At 51.8% G+C, this 24,792-nt stretch overlaps 1 protein-coding gene across 1 annotated transcript in view; it reads left to right on the top strand.

Moving 5' to 3' along the window:
* Nucleotides 1-22,179, top strand: part of Anks6 (ankyrin repeat and sterile alpha motif domain containing 6) — a 43,443-nt gene extending 21,264 nt beyond the window's left edge. The window contains exons 10-16 of the mRNA XM_028882777.2: nt 359-512; nt 2,447-2,634; nt 6,168-6,351; nt 7,923-7,990; nt 9,914-10,030; nt 16,799-16,895; nt 20,745-22,179. Of these exons, the coding sequence (XP_028738610.1) occupies nt 359-512; nt 2,447-2,634; nt 6,168-6,351; nt 7,923-7,990; nt 9,914-10,030; nt 16,799-16,895; nt 20,745-20,794 (858 nt within the window). The 3' untranslated portion in view covers nt 20,795-22,179. The remainder of the gene's footprint in view (nt 1-358; nt 513-2,446; nt 2,635-6,167; nt 6,352-7,922; nt 7,991-9,913; nt 10,031-16,798; nt 16,896-20,744) is intronic.
* Nucleotides 22,180-24,792: the final 2,613 nt, after the last annotated feature.

Raw genomic sequence — 24,792 nt, 5'->3', positions numbered from 1 at the left:
GCCGGACCACTGGCACCTGGTGGAACTAGCCTGGAAGGAAGTCGGAGGAGATGTTTCAGTGGCAGAGGTAGCTTGCCAGAGGGAGGCTAGACCCCAGGTGGACCTGTCTCGGATATCCTGCGGCCTGCCCCGGCTGTTAGTGAATGGGCTCCTTAGCGCTGTAGTTGACGAGACTGAAGTCAAGTGGCCAGTGTTGGGATGGTGGTCCGTGGCTCGGCCTGAGACAATGGGTTGCGGGGCGGGGGGCGGGGGGGGGGGGGACACCCTGGTGAGCAGGGTGATAGGCACGCATGTGCTGCTGTGCTGTGTGGGGGCGGGTCCATAGGCCCAGTCCTGACGGTTCGCCTTGTGTTCGCAGGCTGCTGGCAGGCCAGTGAAATTCCCCAGCATCTCCCGAAGCCCCACCTCCCCTGCCAGCTCTGGGAACTTCAACCACTCACCTCATTCCTCAGGAGGTGCCAGTGGCATTGGGGGCATGAGCAGGCTGGGCGGGGAGCTGCATAATCGCTCAGGTGAGTAGCCACAGGCCACTCGGGGAGATGGGATGGTCCCCGGCCAGGTTACCAACTGGCTCCAAGCTCCATCTACACTCAGTACCAGAAATGGCTGCACTATTTAGTTAGCTCAGCTTTCAGTTCACTAACCATTCAGGGTTGATTTCACTTATTTTCCTGAAATGAAGCCGGATGGTTTTTCTTATTTCTTGTAAAATGTTGTAAGAAATGGAGAAAAATGCTAAGGATTTTCCTGGTACACAAACTTCTTAAAGGCTCAGGGAACTTACGTTCTACCATCTGTTGAACAGACAAGCATCCCGGAGCTCCGAGTGGGAAAGAGACGTACCCAGACTTACCCAGCAAGCTGGAGGCAAGGCAGGGTCAGAGCGGGGGACCCCGCAGTTCTAAGCCACAGCATGCTTCCAAGTCCTCCAGAGATCCCGAGGACTAGCCAAAGTCAGCTCTTTGACAGGGATACACCCGTGGCATGTCATTGCATAAGCATACATGCATCTGACAGAAAAGTAGACTTGAAGACCAGATGAGCTAAAAGACAAAAAATAAATAAAAAATAAAAAATAAAAAATAAAAAATGGGGTAGGGAACATAAGCTCACCCACAAGGGCTCATTCATGACCAGCATTTTGCTGTAACTTTGCAGTGTTTTATTTTGCACATATTATGAATTTTATACAGTCAGAATGATTTGTTGAACACTGTACCCGGCACGATGCCGAGCCGTTAAAGGGTCCCTGAACAATCCCTTCATGTTCTCGTCCCTTCATACTACAGGTGAGGGAGCTGGGGTTCCAGTGCCTCGCCTGAGGTCATATGCCTCTGACTTGAACCCAGGCACTCTGCTGCAGAGCCCCGATGAGTGTGTGTGTTGGGGGGGGGTGTCTACCCTGTCCCTGGTGTTTGAGGTGGATGTGCATTTGTCTGCCGCTGCTCTTCAGTACTCTCCGCCCCCGCACTCAGCTCTCGCCTGGTGTGGCCACTTCTTAGCGAATCCCTGTCCTGTATTCTTGCTCATCCCAAAGTTTAAACATATTTAAACCTATTTTGTGATGTGACTTTGTGTACGTGTGTGGGTGCGTATGTGCCACACATGAGAGTGGAGGTCAGGGGATAATTTACAGTTCTCTCCTTCCTCCCTATGGGTCCTGGGGATTTCCCTCAAGTCCTTAGGCTTGACTCTAGCCAGTGAGTCATCTTGCTGGCTCCCAGGTGATACTTTCAGGCCTGTTGAGTGATCTCTGTAGCCTAAGCTCCATGGCTGAGTCATCAATTTGCCTTTTAAAAGAGTCAATGTACTTAGTTTGTTGCCAACAAGCTCTCTACCATTTGGTTATACCCCTCACTCTTCATTTCTTACTATGAGGTTGGCAGTCACTAAGTTGCTCGGGCAGGCCTCGAACTTGCAGTCCTCCTGCCTCAGTCCTCCCCAGTAGCTTAGGTTCCAGGCCCGCACCACTAGACCCAGCTGGTCAGTATGCTCGCCTTCCAGTTCCGGGTGAGGTGCTGGCAGGTGCATCTGCCAGGGGGTGACCAACCGCAATGCTCCGTGAACACCTCTTGCCAGTGGCTTCCTGGGAACAGCCCCAGGAAGTGTGTGTCTGTGTGTCCGTGTGTAAGTGTGCCCATCCCAACTCCTCTCCAGGTTGCAGTGCATTCAGCTGAGAGGGAAAATGTCAGTTGGGAAGCTGGTAGAGGCAGAGCGCCTGGAGTTCTGTGGGGTTAGGCGTTTGCACATGCTGGCCCTGGGAGGAGCGGAGGCAAGCAGGCTCCTACCTGCCCCGCTTCTCACCGTGAGACAGTTAGCCCCACCTCAGCCCCTCTGGGCCCTCATGTAGAGCTCTCTCCAGCCTCAGCCTTGAGACAGCTCACCATCCACCACAGGGCCGGAAGGACCCTTACCTCGCTGCTCACGCCTGTCTCTGTCTCCTCAGGTGGCAGCGTGGACAGTGTCTTGTCCCAGATCGCTGCTCAGAGGAAAAAGGCAGCTGGATTGTCTGAGCAGAAGCCCAGCCAGCGGTCCAGCCCTGTGGGGCCAGCGCCCGGCTCCAGCCCGCCTGAGCTGCCAGCCTCCCTTGTGGGCAGTGGCGGTGGCTCTTCCAGTGGCACTTCCGGCAGCAAGGTGCTTGTTCTCTGAATGCCTGTGGCACCTGTAGATTGTTCTCCTGTGACCCACATGTGGAATTGGGGTACCGGGGGTTGGAGCCACAGCGGCGTTGCAGTTACGGCCACTCTAAGGTTCCTGCGGAGGTCTGAATCTGCCCCCTGCAGGCCTGTGTTCACCCCACCTCTTCTTCAGTGTGGTGGGGGTTGCGGGACGTTGGAAGGGGCCCATGTGCACACCTTGCACGTGTCCATTGAATCCACCTTGCACACACTATTCACTGTTGAGAGCAGAGGGTTAGCAGGGCTGGGGCAGCCTGCTGAACTAAACCTCCGCTCACTGAGCTACGGCCGCAGCTCTTAGGTTTGTGTCTTAGCAGACGTGAGAAAAGTAGTCTGTTTCTGCCCCGCTGCTACTGGCTCCACAACTTCCTGTTACCCCAACTCACAGCAAAACCTCATAATTTAAGTTTCTTTTATAATTTATTCCACAAGTTTCTCCCTAACACATACACATATTTCTGTTATGTTCAGAACTTTTGATGCGAAGGACCTGTATAATTAAGTTTATTTTAGAGTTCAGCTAGAGACAAAAAAGTTCCTCCTGATATGTTGATGCATTTTCTTTATCAGACACAGAAAGTTACATAATTGGTGTATTTCTCTTTTCACATTTTCTCCTTGGCTACTCACAGCTACTCATTAAAGTAAGTCTACTAGCTGAGAGCTTTGGAAATAGCTTTCTCCTTTGTTGTTTAAAATGTTCTCTTCCTTTCTGATGGTTGAATTAACTGTATTAAATATCATTTAGCTTTCTGTTATAGGTGTTGGAAATAGGCATGTAAGTTATTAACTATTACCTTATTTGGCCATATCTGTCAACTATAGCAACACACAGGTATATTCTGATGAAAAGAAATTAGCTGTCTTTTAAAAGATGACCCCAGCCGGGCGGTGGTGGCGCACGTCTTTAATCCCAGCACTCGGGAGGCAGAGGCAGGCGGATCTCTGTGAGTTCGAGGCCAGCCTGGTCTACAAAGGGAGCTCCAAGACAGGCACCAAAACACCACAGAGAAACCCTGTCTTGGGGGGGGGATGGGTGGGAAGATGACCCCAGGAGCAGTCATCAGGAGAATGATCCAGTTCCATGATCTCCTGATGCTTGGTATAGAAACAGCCCTCCACCCTGCCCTGTTGCCCTTAACTCTCGGGATGGGGTCTGGGGAATGTTTCTGCCTCCAGAGAGTCCATCTCAGCCAGGATTCTTAGGAACTACTGCCCCAGTAAGAAATGGCCTCTCTGCTGCGGGCTGTAGTAGTAAGTGAAGAGATGAAGTGCTTCTCAACAGCTCCCTTAGGAAGAATAGCCTTCAAAACTGGAGCCTCCTGGATCTGGATTTTGTACTTTAAAGCAGGAGGCTCACTGCTCTGGTGAGGTATGCATGGGCCTGGCTTCTGCTTATTCACCCACCCATCATGGAAACCTGAATCGTTGGGAAGGCAGATGGCGAGTGGGGCAAGCAGGCCACCTCCACATCTCTGTCGGTGTCAGCTGCCTCCTCCACCATCAAGCTAAGGTTCATGCTTGGAGCATCTGGGACTGGGCACAGCTGAGTCTGGACATCTTTGGTTTTTGTTTTACTGTAATTTTTTAGTCATCTGAGGAGGGCTTTCTAGGAATCTTCCTATCACTGAGCACAGCTCGGCTCCGCCATGGTTCCCCTCCCCGTCTATATGTGTGTGAAGGTCTGTTTTATGCCCCGGAGTGTGATCTGTCTTGGTGAAACTCCCATAGCCACTTAAGAAGAAAAAAACGTGTATTCTCTTGCTGTCCCTGGGGAGGGGGACTCTGTCACTCTGGAGTCAAGGTTGGCTGGTAGTGTGGTCCATGTTCTACATCCTGATTCTCCAGCTCCATCTGTTCCCAGAGGAGTGGGAACATCTGTAACTATGAGAAGGGGGTAAATTATCTCTCTTTTCAGGTCTATCATTTTCTGCCTCACTTAAAGTTCTACAAACATTGGATCTGTCTTGTTTTTTGTTTGTTTTTTGAGGCAGGAACTCACTATGTAGACCAGTCTGGCCTCAAACTCACAGAGATCCTCCTGCCTCAGCTTTAGAGATGTGCACCACCATGCTGGATGATTCTTGTGTCTTAATGACCCCTGCATTATGATGCAATGTCTCTCTGTCCCCTAAGGTTGGGACAAGGTGAGTTTTCATGACATTGCTAGAAAGAATGTGGCATCAGCAGTCCTTATAAATTTTGAAATCTCCACACAGCCAAACCCAGTGGTGGACAAAAGGAAGCCCCTTCCAATTAATTGGGGTTCGTTATGTAAGTTGGGTTCAGTATCAGAAAATCAGTGACTGTGACACACTGTATAACAGATGGAAGAAGAAATGCAGAAAAGCATTTAACAACACTCAGAATTGAGGGGCTGAAGAGAAGGCTCCGAGGTTAAGAGCACTGGCTGCTCTCCCAGGGGACCTGGCTTTGATTCTCAGCACCACATGGTGACTTACAGCCAGCTGTAACTCCAGTCCCAGGAGATCCATGCCCTCCTCTGGCTTTCTAGGACACCTAGTGTGTATGGAGTGTAGAGAAGCTAAAACACAAAGCAGCTATCAGAGGGACTTCCTCAGTCACTGGTTCAATAAGTAGAGTGACATCACAGTTGCTGTCAGACCAGGGGTGCTTACCGCTTACAACCTGTGCTCCCAGTGATGAGAAGGCATCAGTGTGGAAAGGAAGAAACCACACCCCCGCTGCCCTTAGGTCGTGTGTCTGGCCATATAGAAAACTAAGGAATCTGTACAGATCAGGGCTAATAAAATGGTTTAGCAAGCCCAAAGTAGGAGGCCATGGGCTGGGCTGCAGCTCAGAGAACACAAGGCCAATATATGAGGTCAGTTGTATTTTTTTATACTTATAGTAAACAATTAGAATTTTTTAAAAATTTGATTTATTTTGTGTAGATGAGCTTTTTGTGTGCATCTGTGTATCTGTACCATGTGTGTTTACAGGGCCCACAGGAATCAGAAGAGGATGTAGGACACCCTGGAACTGGAGTTACCAATGGGTCTGAGCTGTCATGTGGGCGCTGGGAACCGAACCTGGGTCCTCTGCAAGAGCAACAAGTGCTCTCAACCACCGAGCCTTTTCTCCAGCCCCAACAATTAGAGTTTTTAATTTGACATTTTATAAATATCATTTACATAAGATTATATGAAAATGAAATCTGTTTAAATTTAGTAAAATGTGTAGAATCTGTAGGTTGAACACTATGGAACGCTGGTTAATCTAAGGAGCTTAACTCCATGAGGAGATGGGAGGCTCAGTAGTGTTTAGGTACAAACCCCACCCTCCTGGCGGCAGCAGAGTGGTACCCAAGCCCAGGCTTCTCGGCCTCGATGCCACTCTGCATCTCTGAGTCTGTGTTACAGGCATTACCGTCCCAGCTGGATGTGGAATGGGTACCACCGTGTTCCAAGACACCTCTTCCCCAGCCACCAGGTGATGGCTTCAATGTTTGTTTTATGCCCTGTACAGAAACTGGACCCCAGCAAGCGGCCTCCATCGGGAACTTCTGCTACCTCTAAAAGCACGTCCCCTACCCTCACGCCCTCGCCCTCTCCCAAAGGCCACGCTGCGGAATCCTCGGTGTCCTCCTCGTCATCCCATCGGCAGTCCAAGAGCAGTGGAGGCTCCAGCAGTGGCACCATCACAGACGAGGGTGAGTCCCCAGAGGGGACTGCACACCCCTGCCTCCACCGCGGGGACCTGGCAGCACAGAACCAGGTGCTGCCAGCCAAGGTCTCACATCTCTTCCCTGCCCCGGTTGTGAGCGCACTCAAGTGGGGTTTGAGTATAGGCTGTTTTGCTGATAGGCACAGATGCCTTTCCAAACCCAACTGCTCCGTCTCCCTGTGTACTGCACAAGTCAGCATCCTACAGCTGCTAGTGAGGTGTGTGTGTGTGTGTGTGTGTGTGTGTGTGTGTGTGTGGCGGGGGGGGGGGGGGGGGAGGGGCTCTATTCAAACCAGCTTAAGAAAAACACATTAATTGGTTCGTATGATGAAGATGTCTGGAGCAGGCTTCAGGTGAGTGTGGACCCAGGGACTTTGGGAATGCTTTCTCCAGATCTCGGCAGACCTCAGGGCTAGCAAGCAGCTTCAAACTTCTTTCATCCTTGTGCTGACTTTGCCAGCCAGCTGAAGGAACACTGCTCTCTCAGTGGGTCCAAGCAAAACCCCAGGGTTTCGGGTCACAGAGATCGCCCCACCCATGAACTCGCAGCATGCTGTAGCCACACTGATAGTCACTGCTGAGCGAGTGAAGAAGGAACCCATTCTCCGCTATCTTCTTTGGACTTACTACCTCAGGACCTTTGCACCTGCTGTTCATGCTCCCTAGATGCTGCCTAGTGCTCTGCCCTCAGATATGTGCATCGTTTGTTCTTCATTTAATGTCGAACGTCTCGGGACAGGCAACACTGTGCCCTGGCCACCCGCTGCTGAGCAGCATCTTCTTGTCATCCATCCACCCTGATCTCTCCTTCCTTTCTGCCTTGGCTTCAGCCTGCGTGTCCTCTGGGTGGTGTCCGGTCTGGTCAGCCCCTCTTGAGCATGTCCTTGCATTCTTCTGGTCCCAGACACTGCTCTGTGTCCCCTCCTTGTCCTACCTGGTCTGATGTCACCTTCATCCCCCGATCTAAGTCCTTCTGACTCTGCTACCCCTGCACTGGGGAGGCCCTGGGCCCCATGCATGTGAGCCCCTGCCCTGCTGATCTGCAGTGCCTGCTGCTCTGGTGCCTTTCTCAGACCAGCTGAGGGCTTCTGGCCTTAGCCGGGGCGTTGAGTGTGTGCTCTTGCAAGGCAGGTTTCATTTCCAGTAGCTGGAACCCCCCACATCTGCTGCCTGTAGCCCCAGGACCATTGGCCCAGGCCACCCTAGTCTCCACAGGCAGGTCTTGGCTTCCTAGAGAGCTCAGGGCCTGCCCTGAGGGAGAGTATAACTGAGCACACCTCGCCTCAGTCACCAGGGGTACAGCCAAGGGATCTGTCTGCGCTATGGCTTCTTGGGGGATCTTACTGATGTCCTAGAGAAATGTGAGACCCACTCCTGCTGTGTGTTACCAAACTCCAAACTGTGTGTGTATGTATTGTGTGTGTGTTTGTGTGTATATTGTGTGTGTATGTGTGTGTGTGTGTGTTGTGTGTGTGTGTGTGTTGTGTGTGTATTGTGTGTGTGTGCGCGCGCACACACACACACGCATGATTTAATCTCCATCTCTTTCTCACGAAGATGAGCTGACTGGAATCCTTAAGAAGTTATCACTTGAGAAATACCAGCCCATCTTCGAGGAGCAAGAGGTAAGGGTGTTGTTTCTGGGTGTCAGCTAAGACTCACCATCAAAATGCAGGTTTTGCACATACAGTTCCCTTCAGTCCAGTGGTGCCCATCACATCTGAGTCCTTCCCGGTGGCACGGAGCCTGAGTTCTCCTGTGTGATGGAAGTCTGTAACTGTGAGCACTTCTCTGTATTGAAAGCAGTTTTGTTGTATGGACTTCACACAAGCCACATGTGAATCGAGTTTGGGAAGCATCTGGAAACAGTGTCGGGGTCACCTACAGGCACCAAAAACCACATTTCAGCTAGGCATGGTGGCTCATGCCTGTCGTCCCAGCACTCAGATTGCTGAGGCAGGAGGATTGCTACGAGTCCCAGGTCATCGTGAACTACAGAGTGAGACTATATGGAGGCTATGAGAGAGAGGGAGAGAGAGAAGGGCAGGGAGGGCTAGAGAGAAATGCTGAGGCTGAATTCAGAGGGACTGCCATTGGGTATAGGCTTTCCTCACAGGGCATGCAAATGTCCTGATACTGGGCTGGCGGGGAGCTGAGGTGTAGACTGTTTATCTAGCGTGCCTGAAGTCCTAGCTTCAATTCCCAGCACGACACCTACCCGGCCTGGTTGTGCACACAGCCCCAGCATCCAGGAAGTAGAGGCAGGCAGGAAGTTCAAGGTCAGCCTGGGGTACTTGAGACCCTTTCCCCAGAAGGAATGGCCTGACATGGAGTGCACTAATCCAGATACACACTGTAACACAGCTGTATTTGGTGACTTGTAGAGCAGGTGGGTTATACATCAATAGAAATTTTAAATCCACTGTACCAGCCCAATAAAACTCCCTGCAGGCCACCAGCCCCGGGCTGTGATCACTGGTTTAGGAGTCCGCGGACAGCTTGGCACAGGATAGCTGCCTTGAGGACTGTCACTCCTGATCCCCACCAAGCTTGAGACGCAGCGAAAGCTCTAGAGACAGACGTGTGTCCTGCCTTCCTCTTCAATTTTCCTCCTGTCGTGTCCTGTCTCTCTTCTTGGCCTTTGAAACTTCCACAGAGGTTTCCTCGTTTCCAAGAACTGTTTCCCGACTCCTGGCTGCTGCCTGCTCTTCCTTGACGTGTCCATAGACTGTGTCTCAGAGTGTACCTCACTTCTGTCTCATGAGGTGTGTGACCCTCATCCCCAAAGCCGTGTGGCTCCTGGGGCTCCAGCCCTCACGCCCACACTCTGTGCAGGATCGGGCACATAGGACTGGTATTTGTTGCGTTTGGGAGCCTGTCCCTGACCCGCTGTGTTTCAGGCTGTCGTCGTCCCACATGCAGGGTGGTGGGATGTCTTTACCTGGGCCACTTTGACCACCTCTCAGCCCCAACTTCCTGGGGCAGAGGCCCATCACCCTTTCTCCTAGAGCAGGGACATTTCCCAACACCCGGGTCGGCCGGCCGGCCGGCGCTGGCAGCATGTCACCGGCCAGACAAGGGGTACTGTCGCACATGCCTCTGTGGTGTCTCCGCTTCAGTTCCCCATGGTCCTTCTCTCCCTCCTGCTCCTGCTGAGCTGTCTCTCTGTCTCTCCCCAGTGTGCACCTCTCCTGTCCTGTGTGTTGGGGGGATACGGTGAGTACCCCCATGTACCCTGTTTGCTGTGCAGGGTTCAGCATGGCTACATGCAGTCACATGGGGATTCCCTTCCTAGTGGCAGAACCTCGAGTCCTTCAGATCCCTGTCCCCAAGATGTCCCTCTGTTCATTTCAAATCTTCCCACAATGTCTCCGTTGGAAAGCCACGGGCTAGGGCTGTGAAGAGTTAGCTGTCTTTCAGTGTCAGGCCGGACTCGGAAGTAGTGAGTCATCACGGGTGTGTATAGAAAGGCTCAGCAGCGCCTCCTGTGGCACATGTGCCGTCGGGGAGAGTGTCCCACAGACAGTGGCGATCCCTTCTCTCCCCAGGTGGACATGGAGGCCTTCCTCACACTCACCGACGGTGACCTGCAGGAGCTGGGTATTAAGACGGATGGTTCCCGGCAGCAGATTCTGGCCGCCATCTCCGAGCTGAATGCAGGCAAGGTACTGTGTTCTAGCTTCCCACCCGCCTTGTTCAAACGCTGAAGACCACCACGATCTTCACGATGGTCCCTCTGCGTGTCCTCTGGCAGGTGACAGAGGTGGCCTGCCTGCACACTCCTCATGACTGAGAGCCCACTACCTCCCCATACAGCCCGTCCCCTTTGCAAATGCCTCTCCCAGCCAGGTTGTGGCTCCTCCAATTTACATGCGTATTTCCTAGGGTGGTTTCAGTGCCGAGGGATGGGTATTGCCTTTGACAACACTGTGGGATGGGAGCCCTGGGATCAGACTAGCTGTGGGTGCAATCTCAGGACCTGGCATTCCTTCTCTGGGCCTCCCTGCCCTGTCCTGCCTGTAGTGTGAGGGTTAGGGCTGTTGCAGACCCCCTGGCACCCAAGACTGTCAAACACCATTATCTGTCCTGTGTCCTGCATTGATGCCTAGTGTTAAAGCTCATCGCTTTAGAAGTGAGCATCGGCAGTACCCCCACTCCACGGCACGCACCGTGCAAACCCTAGCCGCGGCTGCTGTCAGGCTCTGGCCTGCACCCCTGCCCCTTGCCCGTCAAGCGCTCCCTCAGCAGCCACAGTGCTTGTTTGCCTGCTGTTTTTCTTGCCCCTTGCTTCACAGCTTCCCACTTGTGGAGCAGTAGCAGTGTGTCAGGGTGATAAGAACTCTGGCTGTTGTCTGATGGTTTGCCTGTTCCCGGGTGGTGCCGCACTATGTGAGTCGAGGCAGGAGCATGGCCAGGCTTCTGGTTCCTTCTCTGCCCTGGGGAGTGTGCTCTGCAACAGTGGTTGATGAACAGTGCCCACGGCGAAGAAATGTTCATGCCGCTCTTTATCATCTGCAAGTCACTCAGTAAGCATGTCAGTCAGCCCTGATAGAGGCCGGAGTCTGCACAGCTGCCTGGCAAGGGAGTAGAGACTCCCAGACTGGACTGTGTCTGGCTTCCATGCTGGGCATCTTGAGGCAGGACCTGAACCCAGGGCTTCTGGCCTTACTTACCCTCTTCCTCTCTGCTGTATAGCTAGGCCTGGGCCAATGGTTGTTGTTATTTCTGTTTCATGACCCTTCATGAATGAGGGAGTACCACGCAGGTACTGCATTGCTGACATTTTCCTTGTCTTTCCTGTCGGTGTCCCTGAAAGTGTCTCACCCAGGCAATGGGTAGGCAACAGAGTCCAGCTCAGAGGTGGGCAGGGGACCCTGACTTCCTTGACACCAGCCAGGCTCCTCTTACTCTCTTAAATGTGGAGACTGAGGAAGCAGAGGCAGGCTGCAGGCATGTCTCCCTGGTTAGGAAGGGTGTCAGCTAGGGAACAAAAGCCCTCGGCCAGTCCATAAAGGTAGCCAAGCCCTCATGAAGGCTTTGAAGCACCGACTTGTTCATGGAAAGAATCTGTGTTGTCCTGGGTACCATGTGAGTTCTGAGAGCTGAGTGTCGCTCTGAGACCATGCTGAGAAATGCCCCCACAGCCCCCACGCACAGAGTGATGGAGGAATTTGTGCAGGGCCACACCGCCAGTAAGAGGCAGAGACTGGCCTGGACTGGGACCTGGTGTGACCATGTCCCAGTGTCAGTGAACCACAGACACACATGGAGGAGGGCGGGCATGAGATGCCCTGTCCTTTATGTGGAGTGGAGCTGGGCAGGCAGGGCCCGGAGAGACCTTCCTGAGGCAGTGGAGATGGAGGGCAGACCTGGATGAGGGATAGATTAGGCCAAAGGTAGCACGTGTGTAGGGAAACACTCGTGGAGGAAGCCAGAGGGCAGAGGCTGGATGGTGGGGTGACCAGGTGAAGGAGGGCAGGATCTTGAAAAAGGGCAGAGTGTTGGCAGACTGTGAGGTTGGGTGTGGGGCGTTTACCCACCAACCCCACAGCTCCCCAGAGTTTTCTTGAGTGTGAACAACAGGAAATATTAGATAGAAGGATTTATATTACTGAGAATATTGCGGAGATAAACAGATAGAAAATAAAGCATAGTCTCGAGAAGGCCTGGAACCTATTCCAACGGGCCCTGTCTCTGCCCCAGGGTTTTTATAGAGATGCCAAGGGGTGGAGCAAAAGACCTCCTCCCCCAGCACAGCCAAGTGCAGACCATCTCAGACACCTGCACTCAGGCCCGTGGTCCTAATCATCCTCTATGCTGACCTGCTGGGTAAAGCCACGAGGAACCCGAGAACCAGCTCCCACAGTTGGGGTCTCTACCATCCTCCAAGCCTAGAGGGTGGACATGTGGCCAAAGAAAGGATGGCAGGAAAGCCAGTGACAAAGTTCAGAGAGAGAGCCAGAGAAGGTTCTAAACATGGATGGTGAAGACAGGTAGGGCGTGGGCACCACAGGAGGTGGCATGCAGATGGCAGTGGCTAATGCCCCGTGGCCTCCTCTACCCTGTGTAGCCATGGGCTCCTTGGCCCAGGGAGACAAACAGAAAGGTGTGCCAGCCTCAGGAAAGGTAACTGCCCCCCACAGAGTAGATGAGATGGCCACCAACACCCCACGGGCGTTTCTCACAACTGTTTTCTCCCAAGTTGACTGCCTCCTGCTGTCCGGTTAGCACAGGCTGCCTTCTGTTCTGAGCAAGGCTCCTTCACAGGCAGAAGGGTTAGCTGGGTGATCCTCCTTGGAGCTTCTTCAAGAGGAACGCTCTGTGTGACTGAGATGCTGGGCCCAGAGCACCTTGTGTCCTTCCCCCTGGAAGCCCACATGCCAAGCCAGGTGATCCTCAGCAGCAGCAGCCTCCAACTTAAGTCACTGCCCGAGGAAGACCCTGTTGCCCCAGGGACAAATGGTACCAGGCACAGCCTTCTGGAAAGGGGCAGTGCCACCGTGTCCTAGAGGAAGGTACAGTGGGAGGGGTTCACATGAAAACACGGCCTTCAGCTGCACTCTCTGCTCCGGTGCCACTCACCCAGGTTCTTAGCACGACGTAGTGGCTGGAGCATGATTCCGGGAGTCAAATGCAGCACTCAGATCCCAACCTGCTGCACTGGACCTGGCTGGAGCATGATTCCTGGAGCCAGATGCAGCGCTCAATCCCGACCACTGCACTGGACCAGGTTGCTCAGGGCAGGCCCTGCCTGGCCCTCTTTGGAGGCTCCAACTCCACACTGAGGCTGAGTGTGAACTTGTTTGGACGGTCAGGCTTTTCTTTTGACACTCAGCTCAGTCAAGAGGACAGCCACTGCAGATTGGATCTCTGAAATGCCAGAGGGAGGTCTAAGCTTCTTGCCACCCAGGTCCACAGCATGCCGTGGGAGGTGGAGAATCAACTGAGTGGGCCTAAAAGGATACTTTGTTTAATTTTCAAAGTGTGTGTGTGTGTGTGTGTGTGTGTGTGTGTGTGTGTGTGTGTATGTGTGTTACTTGCATGAATGCCTGTGCACCACATGCATGCAGTACCAAGGATGCCACAAGAGGACATCCTGAGACTGGAGTTAAAGGTTTTAAGCCGCCATGGGGATGCTGGGAATCAAAAAAAAAAAAAAAAAAAAACAAAAAACAAAAAAAAAAAAAAAAAAAAAACCAGCCAGGGCTCTAACTACTGAGCCATCTCTCCAGCCCCTGGAGAAGCACTTTTTAAAAATGCAGTGAAATGGGACCATTAGTAGGCTTTGCTTGGAGGAATGGGGATTTCTTTCTGCTGTGAGTCCTGATAGAAAACACACCTCTTACTCAAAGAAATGCTTGAGCATTGTAACCTAGATTTTTTGTTTCTAAGTGAGGGCAAAGGATAGATGTTCAGTTGATAGAATGCCACCTAGCATTCATGCAGTCCTTTGATTCCCAGCACTGCATAAAACAGGGTATGGTAGTGCGCACACCAGAGGACCAAAAGGTCAAAGCCATCCTCACCTAGATAGCAAGTTCAAGGCAGCCTGAGATACAGAAGACCAGGAGACTGTGTCCAAAAAAACAAGTTGAAGGTCATCCTTACCTGCATGGTAAGTTCAAGCCAGCCTCAAGGGAGGAATACATATGTTGAATGTGTATTATCAGCCTAATAACACCGTTTAGTAGAGTGCCACAGGCCCTGTGTCTGCAGGCCAGGTCACCACAGTGAGCGTGAACGTGAGTCTGCTGCTAGGTCCATGAATGCCCCACTGGGTTCTGTGTCTCAGACGGCTCAGCAGAAACCATGGTCTCTGTCTCACCCTCCTGGGTTCTAAATCTTTGTTTCTTTAGGGTCCCTCTTTTTGTGATGATTTTTTTAACTAAATTTGTACAGTTCAAAAATGATCAAAAGGATTTTTGTAAGAAATCATGCTCCAGCTACTCAGAGGCTAACACTATTCACTTTGGGGCAAATTACTCTGCACTTTTTTTTGCTAGGTGGCTTTTTTTTTTTAAAACACGACTAAGATAAATTTGGATCTATAATTTTATATCCTGTTTTCTTTGTTTAGCATGAAATCTATGCAGTTACCCACGTTGCTAAGAAATCTCTTGGGTTTTTTTTTTCCCCCGTTTTTGTTTTTTTAGATGGAGCCTTGCTATAAAATCCAGGTTGGCCTTGAACTTAGGGTTCTCCAGCCTCAGCCTGCTGAGTGCTAGGGTGACAGGAATATGTTACTGTGCCCTGCAGAGTTCTTACTGATATAAATTTACATAGATTTACTAAAATTGTTTTTAAAATCCCTGCTTGTTGGTCTGTGGCTCCCTACATGTGGGTGCAGCAGCCAGCTCTGTACGAAGCCTCTTCCCAGTGTCCTCAGGATAGGTGTCTACAACTCAAAGAGCCAGACCCACAGTGCATGCATGTCATCCCCAATTCTTTCCAGAAAGTATCATGGACACCCTACTAGCTGTGGCTGTGAGTTCCAGTTCCCTGGAGGCCTTGTTGGTATTGAGCTCTGCTGGTTTGCTTTTTTAAAAGTTGCATGTGTATGTATGTGTGTGTGTGTATTATGTATGTGTGTGTGTGTATTATGTATGTATGTATGTGTGTATTATGTATGTGTGTGTACTATGTATGTATGTGTGTGTATGTATGTATGTGTGTATTATGTATGCATGTGTGTATTATGTATGTGTGTATGTATGTATGTATGTGTGTATGTATGTATGTATTATGTATGTATGTGTGTGTGTGTGTGTGTGTGTGTGTCTGTCTGTCTGTCTGTCTGTGTCTATTCATGTTACAGAGTGCATGTGGAGATCACAGATAACTTGCAGGAATCAATTTCAACTTCCACCATGTGTGCCCTATGGATTGAACTTGGACCCTGGGGCTTAGGGGAAAGTGTTAACACACTGAACCATCTCAGTGGCCCTTTGGTGTGGTTTCTAGTCCTTATGTGTTTGTAGGCTCAAACATACCCTTGGTTTTGATTTACATTTCTTGAGCTGTAGAGGGATCAGAGCTGTTGCCTACACACACTGGTCATTTGCTCTTTCTTTCTGGGGATGTTCAGGCAGACCAGAAGGCAGTTGTCACCGCCATCCTGGTGACGATGGTTTCAATATCTGGTGTCCTCTTGAGGTGAGGAAACAGAACTCTGGGGCCTGGGTGTCCCTGACCTATTTCTCAGGGAATTAAGGCTGAAATGATGTTTCAAATCAGACCACATGTCCCCTGCCACTTGGCAGGTTGCATTATCCCATTCTACAGATACTGCTCAGGGGAACCAGGCCAGATCTGGATGCCACCGCTTGTCACTGGTGGAGTAAGGCTTCTGGTTCCGTTGCTCACATTTGGTGCTTGGTCCTTACTCTGCAGCCTTCAGCCGTGTGTCCGTACACCCCTGCTAATTCTAACAGCTGTTTGAGGTCGTCTGCAAGGTTGCCGTAAAGGGCAGTTCCCACTATTCCGTCAGCACGGGAGGTTCCCACGCTGGATCTGGAGACAGACAGACACTTCTAGCTGGTGGAAGTTCATGAAAGTTCAAAAAGAACCTTTGAATCTGACCTCACTCAGTGGGCATTTTCCCCTCTTTTTTAGACAGGGACTCACTGGCTCTTCTGGAACTTGCTATGAAGACCAGGCTGCCCTTGAACTCACAGAGATCCTCCTGCCTCTGCCTCTCAAGTGCTGGGATCAAAAGTGTGTGCTACCATGCGCAGCTGAGAATACACTTGTGGCTTGCTTTAAGTTTTGGGCACGTCTGTCCATAGTTTAGAACATACAGTCTAACAGACAGTGCTGCGCCTGCTTAGGACCTCCCTGCTGCCATGCAGAGTCCCATGATGGGACCTACCTGCCGAGCTACTGTCCTTGCCCCACTGACAGATGAGGACAGCAGGGCCCGGAGAGGTGGAGAGGCAAATGGGACACCTGGGATTTGAACCCAGGCTGTTGGGTTTTAGTCCATGTTTAACTTGCGTGTGTCTATTGCTGCTTCTCATCTGGGCATTGTGGGGGGAGATGCTCTCCTAGGGCTGGGGAAACAGCCACCTCTGCCTTTTCCCACATCAGAATTGGGGGTAGGGGCTTTGTTGTGGGGGATCCCACTGCATTCTTGAAGTTGGGCAAGTGAGGAACCCTCCCCAAGAGCCAGGTGGAGTCCCCAGTCATACCTCAGCTGGAGACAAGACCCCTGCACCCTGGGTCTGTCTCCCTTCAGCAGCTGTAATTGTGGGCTGGCACTGGGAGCTTCTGACTCGGTCTGGTTTTCCTGAACTGGGTACTCGGGCAGTTAGGGGGTTGTTTCCCTCCAGAACACTGGGGTTTTTCAGGTGTGCACTGAGCCTCGACCACAGTCAGCCGAGTGAGCAACCACACGTCTAAGAGGACTTCTGTGCGTGATTCTGTTCTGTCCACAGGGGCGTGAGAGGCAGATTCTACAGGAGACCATCCACAACTTCCACTCTTCCTTCGAGAGCAGCGCCAGCAACACCAGGGCCCCTGGCAACAGTCCCTGTACGTGAGCCTCTTTGCTGTGACCGTCAGTGTGAGCGCCCTGAACATCCACACCCCTTCCCACAGCCAGAGCTCAAGCTGCTGCCCCAAGCTGCCATGTTATGTCTTGGCCCATTCACTGTCCCTCCACCAGAACAGCCCTGGCAATACTTGTACTGCACAGGACTCCAGTGCATAGAGACATTTGGGTGTTCCTGGTTGGTAGTGGGGTTCACACAGTGACTCAGGGACCCTACTATTTACCCCTGGTGACTTACCATCCCCAAGAGTTTTAAAGTCTTTAAAAAATGGACATGACAGACCCAACTTCTTCCTAAATGCCTTTGCTCATGCTTCATTGGCCCCCAGTGATCACATGGCTCTACCTGGATGCAGGGCAGGCTGGGAAATGTAGTTCCTGTAGTGGCTCAAGCAATACTAATCACAGGGGAGTGAGCATTTTGGTGGAAGGTAAACCCTGCCTGCTACATCTTGCTGTAAGACCTTCACCTGTGGCTAAGAATGAGGCTTAGTTGGTAGAGTGCTTGTCTAGCATGCATGAAGACCCAGGTTTGACCCCCAGCACCACATAAATGATGTGGTGATACATGCCTATAATCTCATGCCATGGCATTCATGGCAGTAAAGGCAGGAGGATCAGAAGTTCAAAGTATTCATTGGCTATGTAGTGAGTTTGTGGCCAGCCTTGGATCCATGAGACCATTTGTTATAGAACAACTCATAACTCATTCCTGGTGGTCCCAGTCACCCAGTCATGGCCTTTCTTGGTGTCTCTACAGACACACACGGTTCTTCTGTGCTGTGCACATCACTACGGTAGCTCTTCACTGCAGCTACGGCACACAAGCAGCAAGCGTGGGGTGTACAGCATGCTTTCCTCTGTTGCAAAGGCTGTCAACCCACTGTGTGGATCCTCCTCCTCTGTGGCCTTTGCCTTCTCTACTACAGGCTAGAGAGCTGGGAAAACAAGGTTCTGGGCGCCACGGTGCCCTCCAGAGTCAGGTATATCTTTCTGCAATAGCACAGAGCCAGAGACTGAAGTACTGCGTTGTGATAGGGCTTTGGGGCTTTAATCCCAGCACGTGGGTGACAGAAGCAGACAGATCTCTGTGAGTTCGAGGCCAGCGTGGTCTACAGAGAAAGTTCCCAAACATCCAGGGCTATACAGAGAAATCCTGTCTCAAAAAACCAAAAAAATAAAATAGAGAAGAAAAATAAAGGGCTTTGGGGCTCAGAAGGCAATGAAGTAGAAACTTTGGGGTTTCTACTCTACCTTATTTATAATGCTGTGCTCCTCAAAAGTTAGTTGGCCTGTGCATCTCTACAGCCAGGGAGGGCCTGGCTTTTCAAACTCACTCTTTCTATTTTTTTACTGGGTGCTGAGAGTGAGAGAAGAACTGGAGCTTGTCTGGAGAATCTTGATGGGCAGGGAAGCGCGTGAGCAGGCAGTCCCAGCCTCAGGGACAGCAACAAAGAGTAGGCTCTGTGCTGTGGACTTGGGGTCAGGGGTCGGGGCCAGCTGTGCAGCTGGCCGGGGATATGGTAAGAGAGCTGCACGGGCCTCTGAGCTGCACCTTGGAGCCTGTGTACATCAAGTACTTGGTCCTCAGGAGGCACCTAGCAGACAGCACTTGTCTCGGAATTCAGATCTTTACTGTGAGCTGTGCTGGGCCATCTCTTATCTGTCCCTCCATACTGGCTGTCAGAGGCCATGGCCACCACACTGGCCAGAGCCTCGTGTTTTCTCCTGATGGATCCGGTGGGTCTCTTGTTCCTCCCATCCCCTGCTCACTGAAACTGTCTATAGGAAGGTTCCTGTATGCTGTCCTGTAAGGCAGTGGTTCTCAGCCTTCCTGATGCTGTGACCCTTTAATACAGAGCCTCATGTTGTGGTGACCCTCAACCATGCAGTTATTTTTGTTGTTTTTACAACTGTAATTTTGATACTGTTATGAATCGTAATGTAAGTATTTTTAGAGGTAGAGGTTTGCCGAAGGGGTTGCGACCCATAGGTTGAGAACCACTGCTTTAAAGGGGACGTGCTCGCTAAGTCCCTGCTACGTGCCCTAGTTTCTTGGCACAGTCGTTCATCCTCCACACTGGTTAACCTCACAGTGTACACGAGGAAGTAGACCCAGGAGGCAGAAAGCAGCCCTCCAGTTACTCAGTCCTGAAGTAGCAGTGCTGAGTGTGAGTCCGAGTGGCGGCCTCCACGTCCAGGCCTTCCCCATCCTGTCCACCTCTGGAGTCGTGGTGCTGCTTGCTGTTGTGGGTAACCAGTGTCCTGGAGGCTCCGTGTGTGCCGCCTGCTGTGCCCCATCTGGCGTATCCACGTGATTGGCACTGCCCTCAGTGGGACACCCGTGAGACAGGTGCCGTGCCAGAGCTGGCTTCTATAGAACAGGCCTCCGGGACCCCATCGGAGGGCCGGACAGCGAGGTTGGTGTGCGACAGGCTGTGGGTGACACCGTTCTTACCTTTACTGCCCTCTAATGGTTCTGAGCCCTTTCCTCCCACGCAGTGTGCTGATTGGCCAGCCCTGGCATCCTTTCTGGGCCATCCGCACCTCTTCTAGGGACCCTTCCTCTACTCACGGTTGTTCCCTGCCCTCCACAAAAAGTGCTTCCCTTGCTCCATGGCTTCCAGTAGTTTCCAGAATGCATTTCTTGGGACACTAATGCCACGAGATGTTAGGTTTTGACAGGAGGGTTTGTGGTAGTTGGGTCGGGTTCTGTATCAGGAAGGTTTGGCAAACGCTAGTCAAAGCCAAGATGCGAGATTGTCTTTGCCGTGAAACACCCCAGTCCCTTCATTGTGCTGGGCCACTTCATGGGGTCACAGAGCTGGTGCCATTTCTCATGGTGGCTTTTATAAGGTGCTCTTGTGAGACCAGGGTCCCTTGGACAGCACCGAGAAAGCCCTGCTTCATCCGGAACAGTGACAGCTGCAGACTCCAGGGGGCACTCAGTCGAGCCACCCAGAGTCCTCAGACTCTGTTCTTAACTGCCCTGCAGAAGTGGCCTGCTTGTCGGTAGGACATCAGGGTGAGGGAGTTCCCTGACTCAGCTGGCAGGAACCCTGCTCAGTGGCCTTTCTGTCCACTGCACGGTGGGAGACATTGCTGCCCAGCATCCTGCTGGAATGTCCTGGCCACCTCTTTCCACCCCACACCATTCCAAGAAGGCTGGCAGAATTTGTAAGAACCAAGTGTCCTTTTTAGCCTTTTCTTCTTGGGACATTTATTGAGCATCTGCCCCATACCAGACCCTCTGGGCTCTGAGACCACAGAAAGACTCACTTTGGCCCATGGCAGGCCAGACAGACAGTGGTGACATGTCAGGATGTAGGACACGTGTGTGGTGAGCCAAGGACTTAATCATTAGTGAGGCCTCGGGCTCCACCTGGATGGTCCCAGATGACAGGAACTGGTCCTCAGCAGATGTGGACATGGTACAGTCGCGGGTACAGGAGTGGCAGCAGGTACTCTGACTGGATTATGTCCACGGAGTCTGTATATCCATCATGTCACTCATCACCTGACTTCCCTCCTTTTTGAAGTGAGTGGAAGCTCTAGAAAGATACTGCGTGTGGAGCCGACCAAGCTCTAGCTTAGCCGCTGTTCACTAAGTGATACACAATACGTCACTTCATCTCCTGAGCCTCGGTTTTCCTCTTGGAGTTACCAGGGAACCTCTGTCCCAAGGTGCCAAAGTCAGGTGGAGTCCAGAAAGCCCCTTTGCCCTGGAGCTGTATAGATGGTAGGAATCTTGAAGATGGTTGCATCTTTTAAATCTGTTTCTTCCCCCTTTTCCCTTTTTCTTCCGTCTGTCCTTCTACAACGACAACAAGCCATGGCCGGATGGGCGAGGCCGGAAGAAGCAGTGTCAAGCAAGAGGTAGCTGCAGCTTGATGGTTCTGTTGCACCGAAGCCCTGAGGCACCGAGGTTGAGTGGTGAATCTCTGCCCTTCTGTTGCGTCTGCCCCTGGGTTATTTCCTCCCTGGGATTCACAGCAAGTGCACAGAAAGAAGGCTGGGTAGCCAAATCATCAGAGCTAATGCAGCATGCAGGGGCCTGGGAAGCCCCTCTCTTTGCTAATGCTTTGGAGAGGCCTGGAAATGTACAGTTCAAGATGGAGGCCCCATGGCTGCAGATAAGAACCCTAACCTCTACATCCAAGTAGGTGCTGCCTTCAAGGCCTGGGACCCTTCCAGAGAAGATGCTACGCACAGGTGAACCCCTGCACAAGGCGTGGTGAAGCACCCCACTGTGGCTCTCCTTGTTCATTTTAAGCAATCACCAGTGGGTCCTGTTCAACACGTGAAGAAGCCTAATGCTGCCCATAATGCCAGATTCTGCAGGATGCCAGGGAGAGAGTGCCAAGACCCTTGGGAGTTTCCCAGTCGCTTTCTGGTTCCTTCCAGAGGGCTGCCAGTCTCCTCCTGCTCTTGGGGCACTGCTCTCCAGGAACAGACTTGGACACACCTATGGTTGTAGCACAGCTCAGAGCACAATGGCCGTGAGGTAGAGCCGCAGGGGGAAGCTGTGGAGGAGGAGCCGTCCAGGAGAGCACCAAGGAGAGAGCACCAAAGCCCTTCACCTGTCTCCGGCTACTCCGGCCCTACCGGAGTGCAGCCAGATCACCTCAGAGCGGAGTCCTGTTTCCCACGGGAGCTTCCTCTCCACAAAGACCAGTAGACACAGCCCCAGCCATCTTCATCAGGATACCCTGGTGGCGGGGCTAGGGTGCGACTTTGTCCCAAGCCACACCAGGGTGGCTGCATCCGATAGTCAGAGATCATGGTGCCATTGCGTTTCAGCCCTGCGGTTGGTTTCCATTTCCTTCACATCAGACTTACATTATTTCCACGTAGAGACTTGATTCTTGGAAAGACTTTTTGCTTGCGGAACTGCATGTATTAAAAGTGGGGAGTGTGTCTGCTCTCTTTGTGCTCTTCGGGGCACAGCATGCTGCAGGGTGTTCGTACCGCCTTACCCCATCTCCACAATAACCCTTTGAGGCCGCTGGAACCTTCCATTCCTGTCAGTTTGGTGACTGACACACTGATAGTAACCAGCTTTAGGAAGGTCAAACCCAGCTAATGAGGGACGCTGGTTTGAATGCAGGTCTCCCCTCAGAGTCCATCTTCTGATGTCTGACTGCCTGTTGGCAATGAGTAACCCAGCCAGCAACCAACCAACCAATCGGCACTTTGTCATTTCCTCCTTATAGTTTGTCTACAGTGGGGAGGGGGTGCAAAGTGCTATAAAGATTTTGGAAGGTTCACCTCAATTCTGTGAAGAATTGTACTCTGGTCTTGGTGCCTCAGCCACCTGGAGCACAGGCAAACAGAAGGTGGTGTTTAGGTGTTGGGGGGAGGCTGGACAGGGCAGCTCCCTATGGGGAAGAACCCTCAGGAACCAGAGCTGCGAGGAGCGCGCCGCAGCACGAGCTAGGTACTAGAGAGGTAACTAGAGAGGAATTCAGATTAGTGGGGGATGGATTGGCAGGTGATTCCCAAAGTCAGTAGTAGGGTGACAGGGATAGGTATCCATTAGCAAGTTACCCTGACACCAAGTCTCCAGTTGACATGTTAGCCTTGACCCTAACAAGTCCGCCATGCTTTGGGAAGAAGATACAGCAATGATAGCTTCAGTTTGACTGCTGAAATCCAAATCTCAAAAACACCGTCCTGGACCCTTTGTAGGTCTTATTCCCCCCATAACCATGAGAAACTAGGAAGCAGGAGAGCGCTTTCAACAAGTAAAACGTAGAATGCCCACCCAGCCGGGCTGGGGGAAGCTCAATGGTAGAGTGCTCGCCTCTAGATTTTCCAGACCCTGTTATTGAACCCAGGACCAAAAAGTATAAACACAATGTGTATCTAACCCAGAAGTTCACTTCCTCAGCATATTTCTAAAAGAATTGGAAATCATGCTCAAACGAGACCTCACCATCACAGTAGGCAAGAGGTGGAGGTGCCCGGGTGTCTTGGTTTCTTCTGTTGCCTCTGACAAAAGCGTATTGAGGAGGAAAGAGTTCATTTGTCTCACTTTCCATGTTACAGTCACCGTGGCAGGGGAGTCATGGAGGCCGGAGCTTGAGGGAGGTGGTCACATCTGTAGACAGAGCCAGGGATGTGTGCTCAGGTCTCTTTTTCATTGTCCAAGACCAGACTCATGAGACAGTGCCACCCACATTCAGTGTGGGCCTTCCACCTCAGTAACCTAAGAAAATGCCTTGCAAGCATATCCACGGGCCAACCTCATCTAGGCAGTCCCTCCCTGAGACTCTTCCCAGGTGACTGTAGATTCTGTCGAGTTGACAATAGCCTAACCATCACACCAGGCATCCACCAGTGTGTGAATGTGGTCTGTCTATAAAAAAGAACATGACTCAATTGACAGATGTCTTGACCAGGATGAACCTGAGACTGGCACCAAGGAAAAAAACAGACGGAAGACCACAGTGTCTCCACAGTGGCAGATAAAGATCCACAGGGATGGAAAGCATGTTGGTTGTGGTCAGGCTGGAGTGGGAGGGGAGTGTGATTGCTGACAGGGAGGGTTTTCCTTAGAGGCTGTGCAAGCGTCACACGGTGTGACTCCATAGGGGTATGTGACTGCATTCTACCTTGGTGGTTACCGTGGTGTGACTCTGCTGCTCCATTCTACCTTGGTGGTTCCAGGGGTGTGACTCTGCTGCTGCATTCTACCTTGGTGGTTACCGTGGTGTGACTCTGCTGCTGCATTCTACCTTGGTGGTTCCAGGGGTGTGACTCTGCTGCTGCATTCTGCCTCGGTGGTTTTGCTTTTGGTTTCAGTTACCAAATATAGGAGATGGGAGGGGCCACCCGAGGCCCTGGTGTCCCGTGGCCTTCCACCCTTCGAGTTGGTCTTGTTCACCTCTGTTCTGTCCTCCGTGGGAGATCTTTACCTGATCAGGGCTGCTTTCTCTCATATACGTGGGCCCACTTTTCAGAGGGACCTAGGCATACTGAGACTCTCAAGCCAGTGTCCCCAGAGCCCTGCAGAGCAAATGCTTCAGAATGGGCCAGTAAGCCCCCTTCCTGAGGTGAGACTGCCCCATGGGGTGGAGTCACCACGCTCCACACCCTCTCTCCAGTTCTCAGCGAATTCACTTGCAGTTCATTCAGTAGAGCAATTGTCTCTGCTCAGCAGCAGACGAATGTGGAGCTCAGAGCTTGTCACTCGCATGGTCACCCACCCCTCCAGGATCTGCTCAGCCATTGTTCAGCCCTTGAGACTCAGCCTGGGGACTCTGTAGCCTTTCGTGTGCTTTTCAGTCCCCTCTGTTCCTCTCTTGCCACCCAGCCCCACTTCCCTGTCTGCAAGTGTCCATTCAAAGGCTGGAGGCCAACGTCTTCATTATAGTGACTATCGTTGTGATGAAACACCATAACCAAAGAAAGCTGGGGAGGAAAGGGTTTATTTGGCTTACACTTCCACAACATAGTCCATCATTGAAGGAAGTCAGAGCAGGAACCTGGAGGCAGGAGCTGATGCAGAGGCTGTGGAGGGGTGCTGCTTACTGGCTTGCTCCTCAAGTCTCACAGCCTTCTTTCTTATTGAAGCCAGGACCACCGGCCCAGGGATGACACCATCAATCACTAACTAAGAAAATGCCTTATGAAGCCTATAATCTTCTGGAGGCATGTTCTCCATTGAGGTTCCCTCCTCTCAGATGACTCTAGCTATGTCAAGTTGACATAAAACTAGACCACACAGCCATTCTACACTAGTAGAGTCTGCCTCCTGGAACCCACATAGAACAAGAGGGGTTAGGGCAGCATGGGGAACCAGTGGAAAGGGTCCAGAGATGGAGAGCGTTGTGAATGAAGCTACCGGGCAAGCTGACTGTACTGTGTCCTTAGGGA

Source organism: Peromyscus leucopus, chromosome 2 (genome assembly GCF_004664715.2).
Source record: "Peromyscus leucopus breed LL Stock chromosome 2, UCI_PerLeu_2.1, whole genome shotgun sequence".
Taxonomy (NCBI): Eukaryota; Metazoa; Chordata; class Mammalia; order Rodentia; family Cricetidae; genus Peromyscus; species Peromyscus leucopus.
Note: the sequence above shows the minus strand (reverse complement) of the source record. Positions and strands in the feature narration are given on the sequence as shown.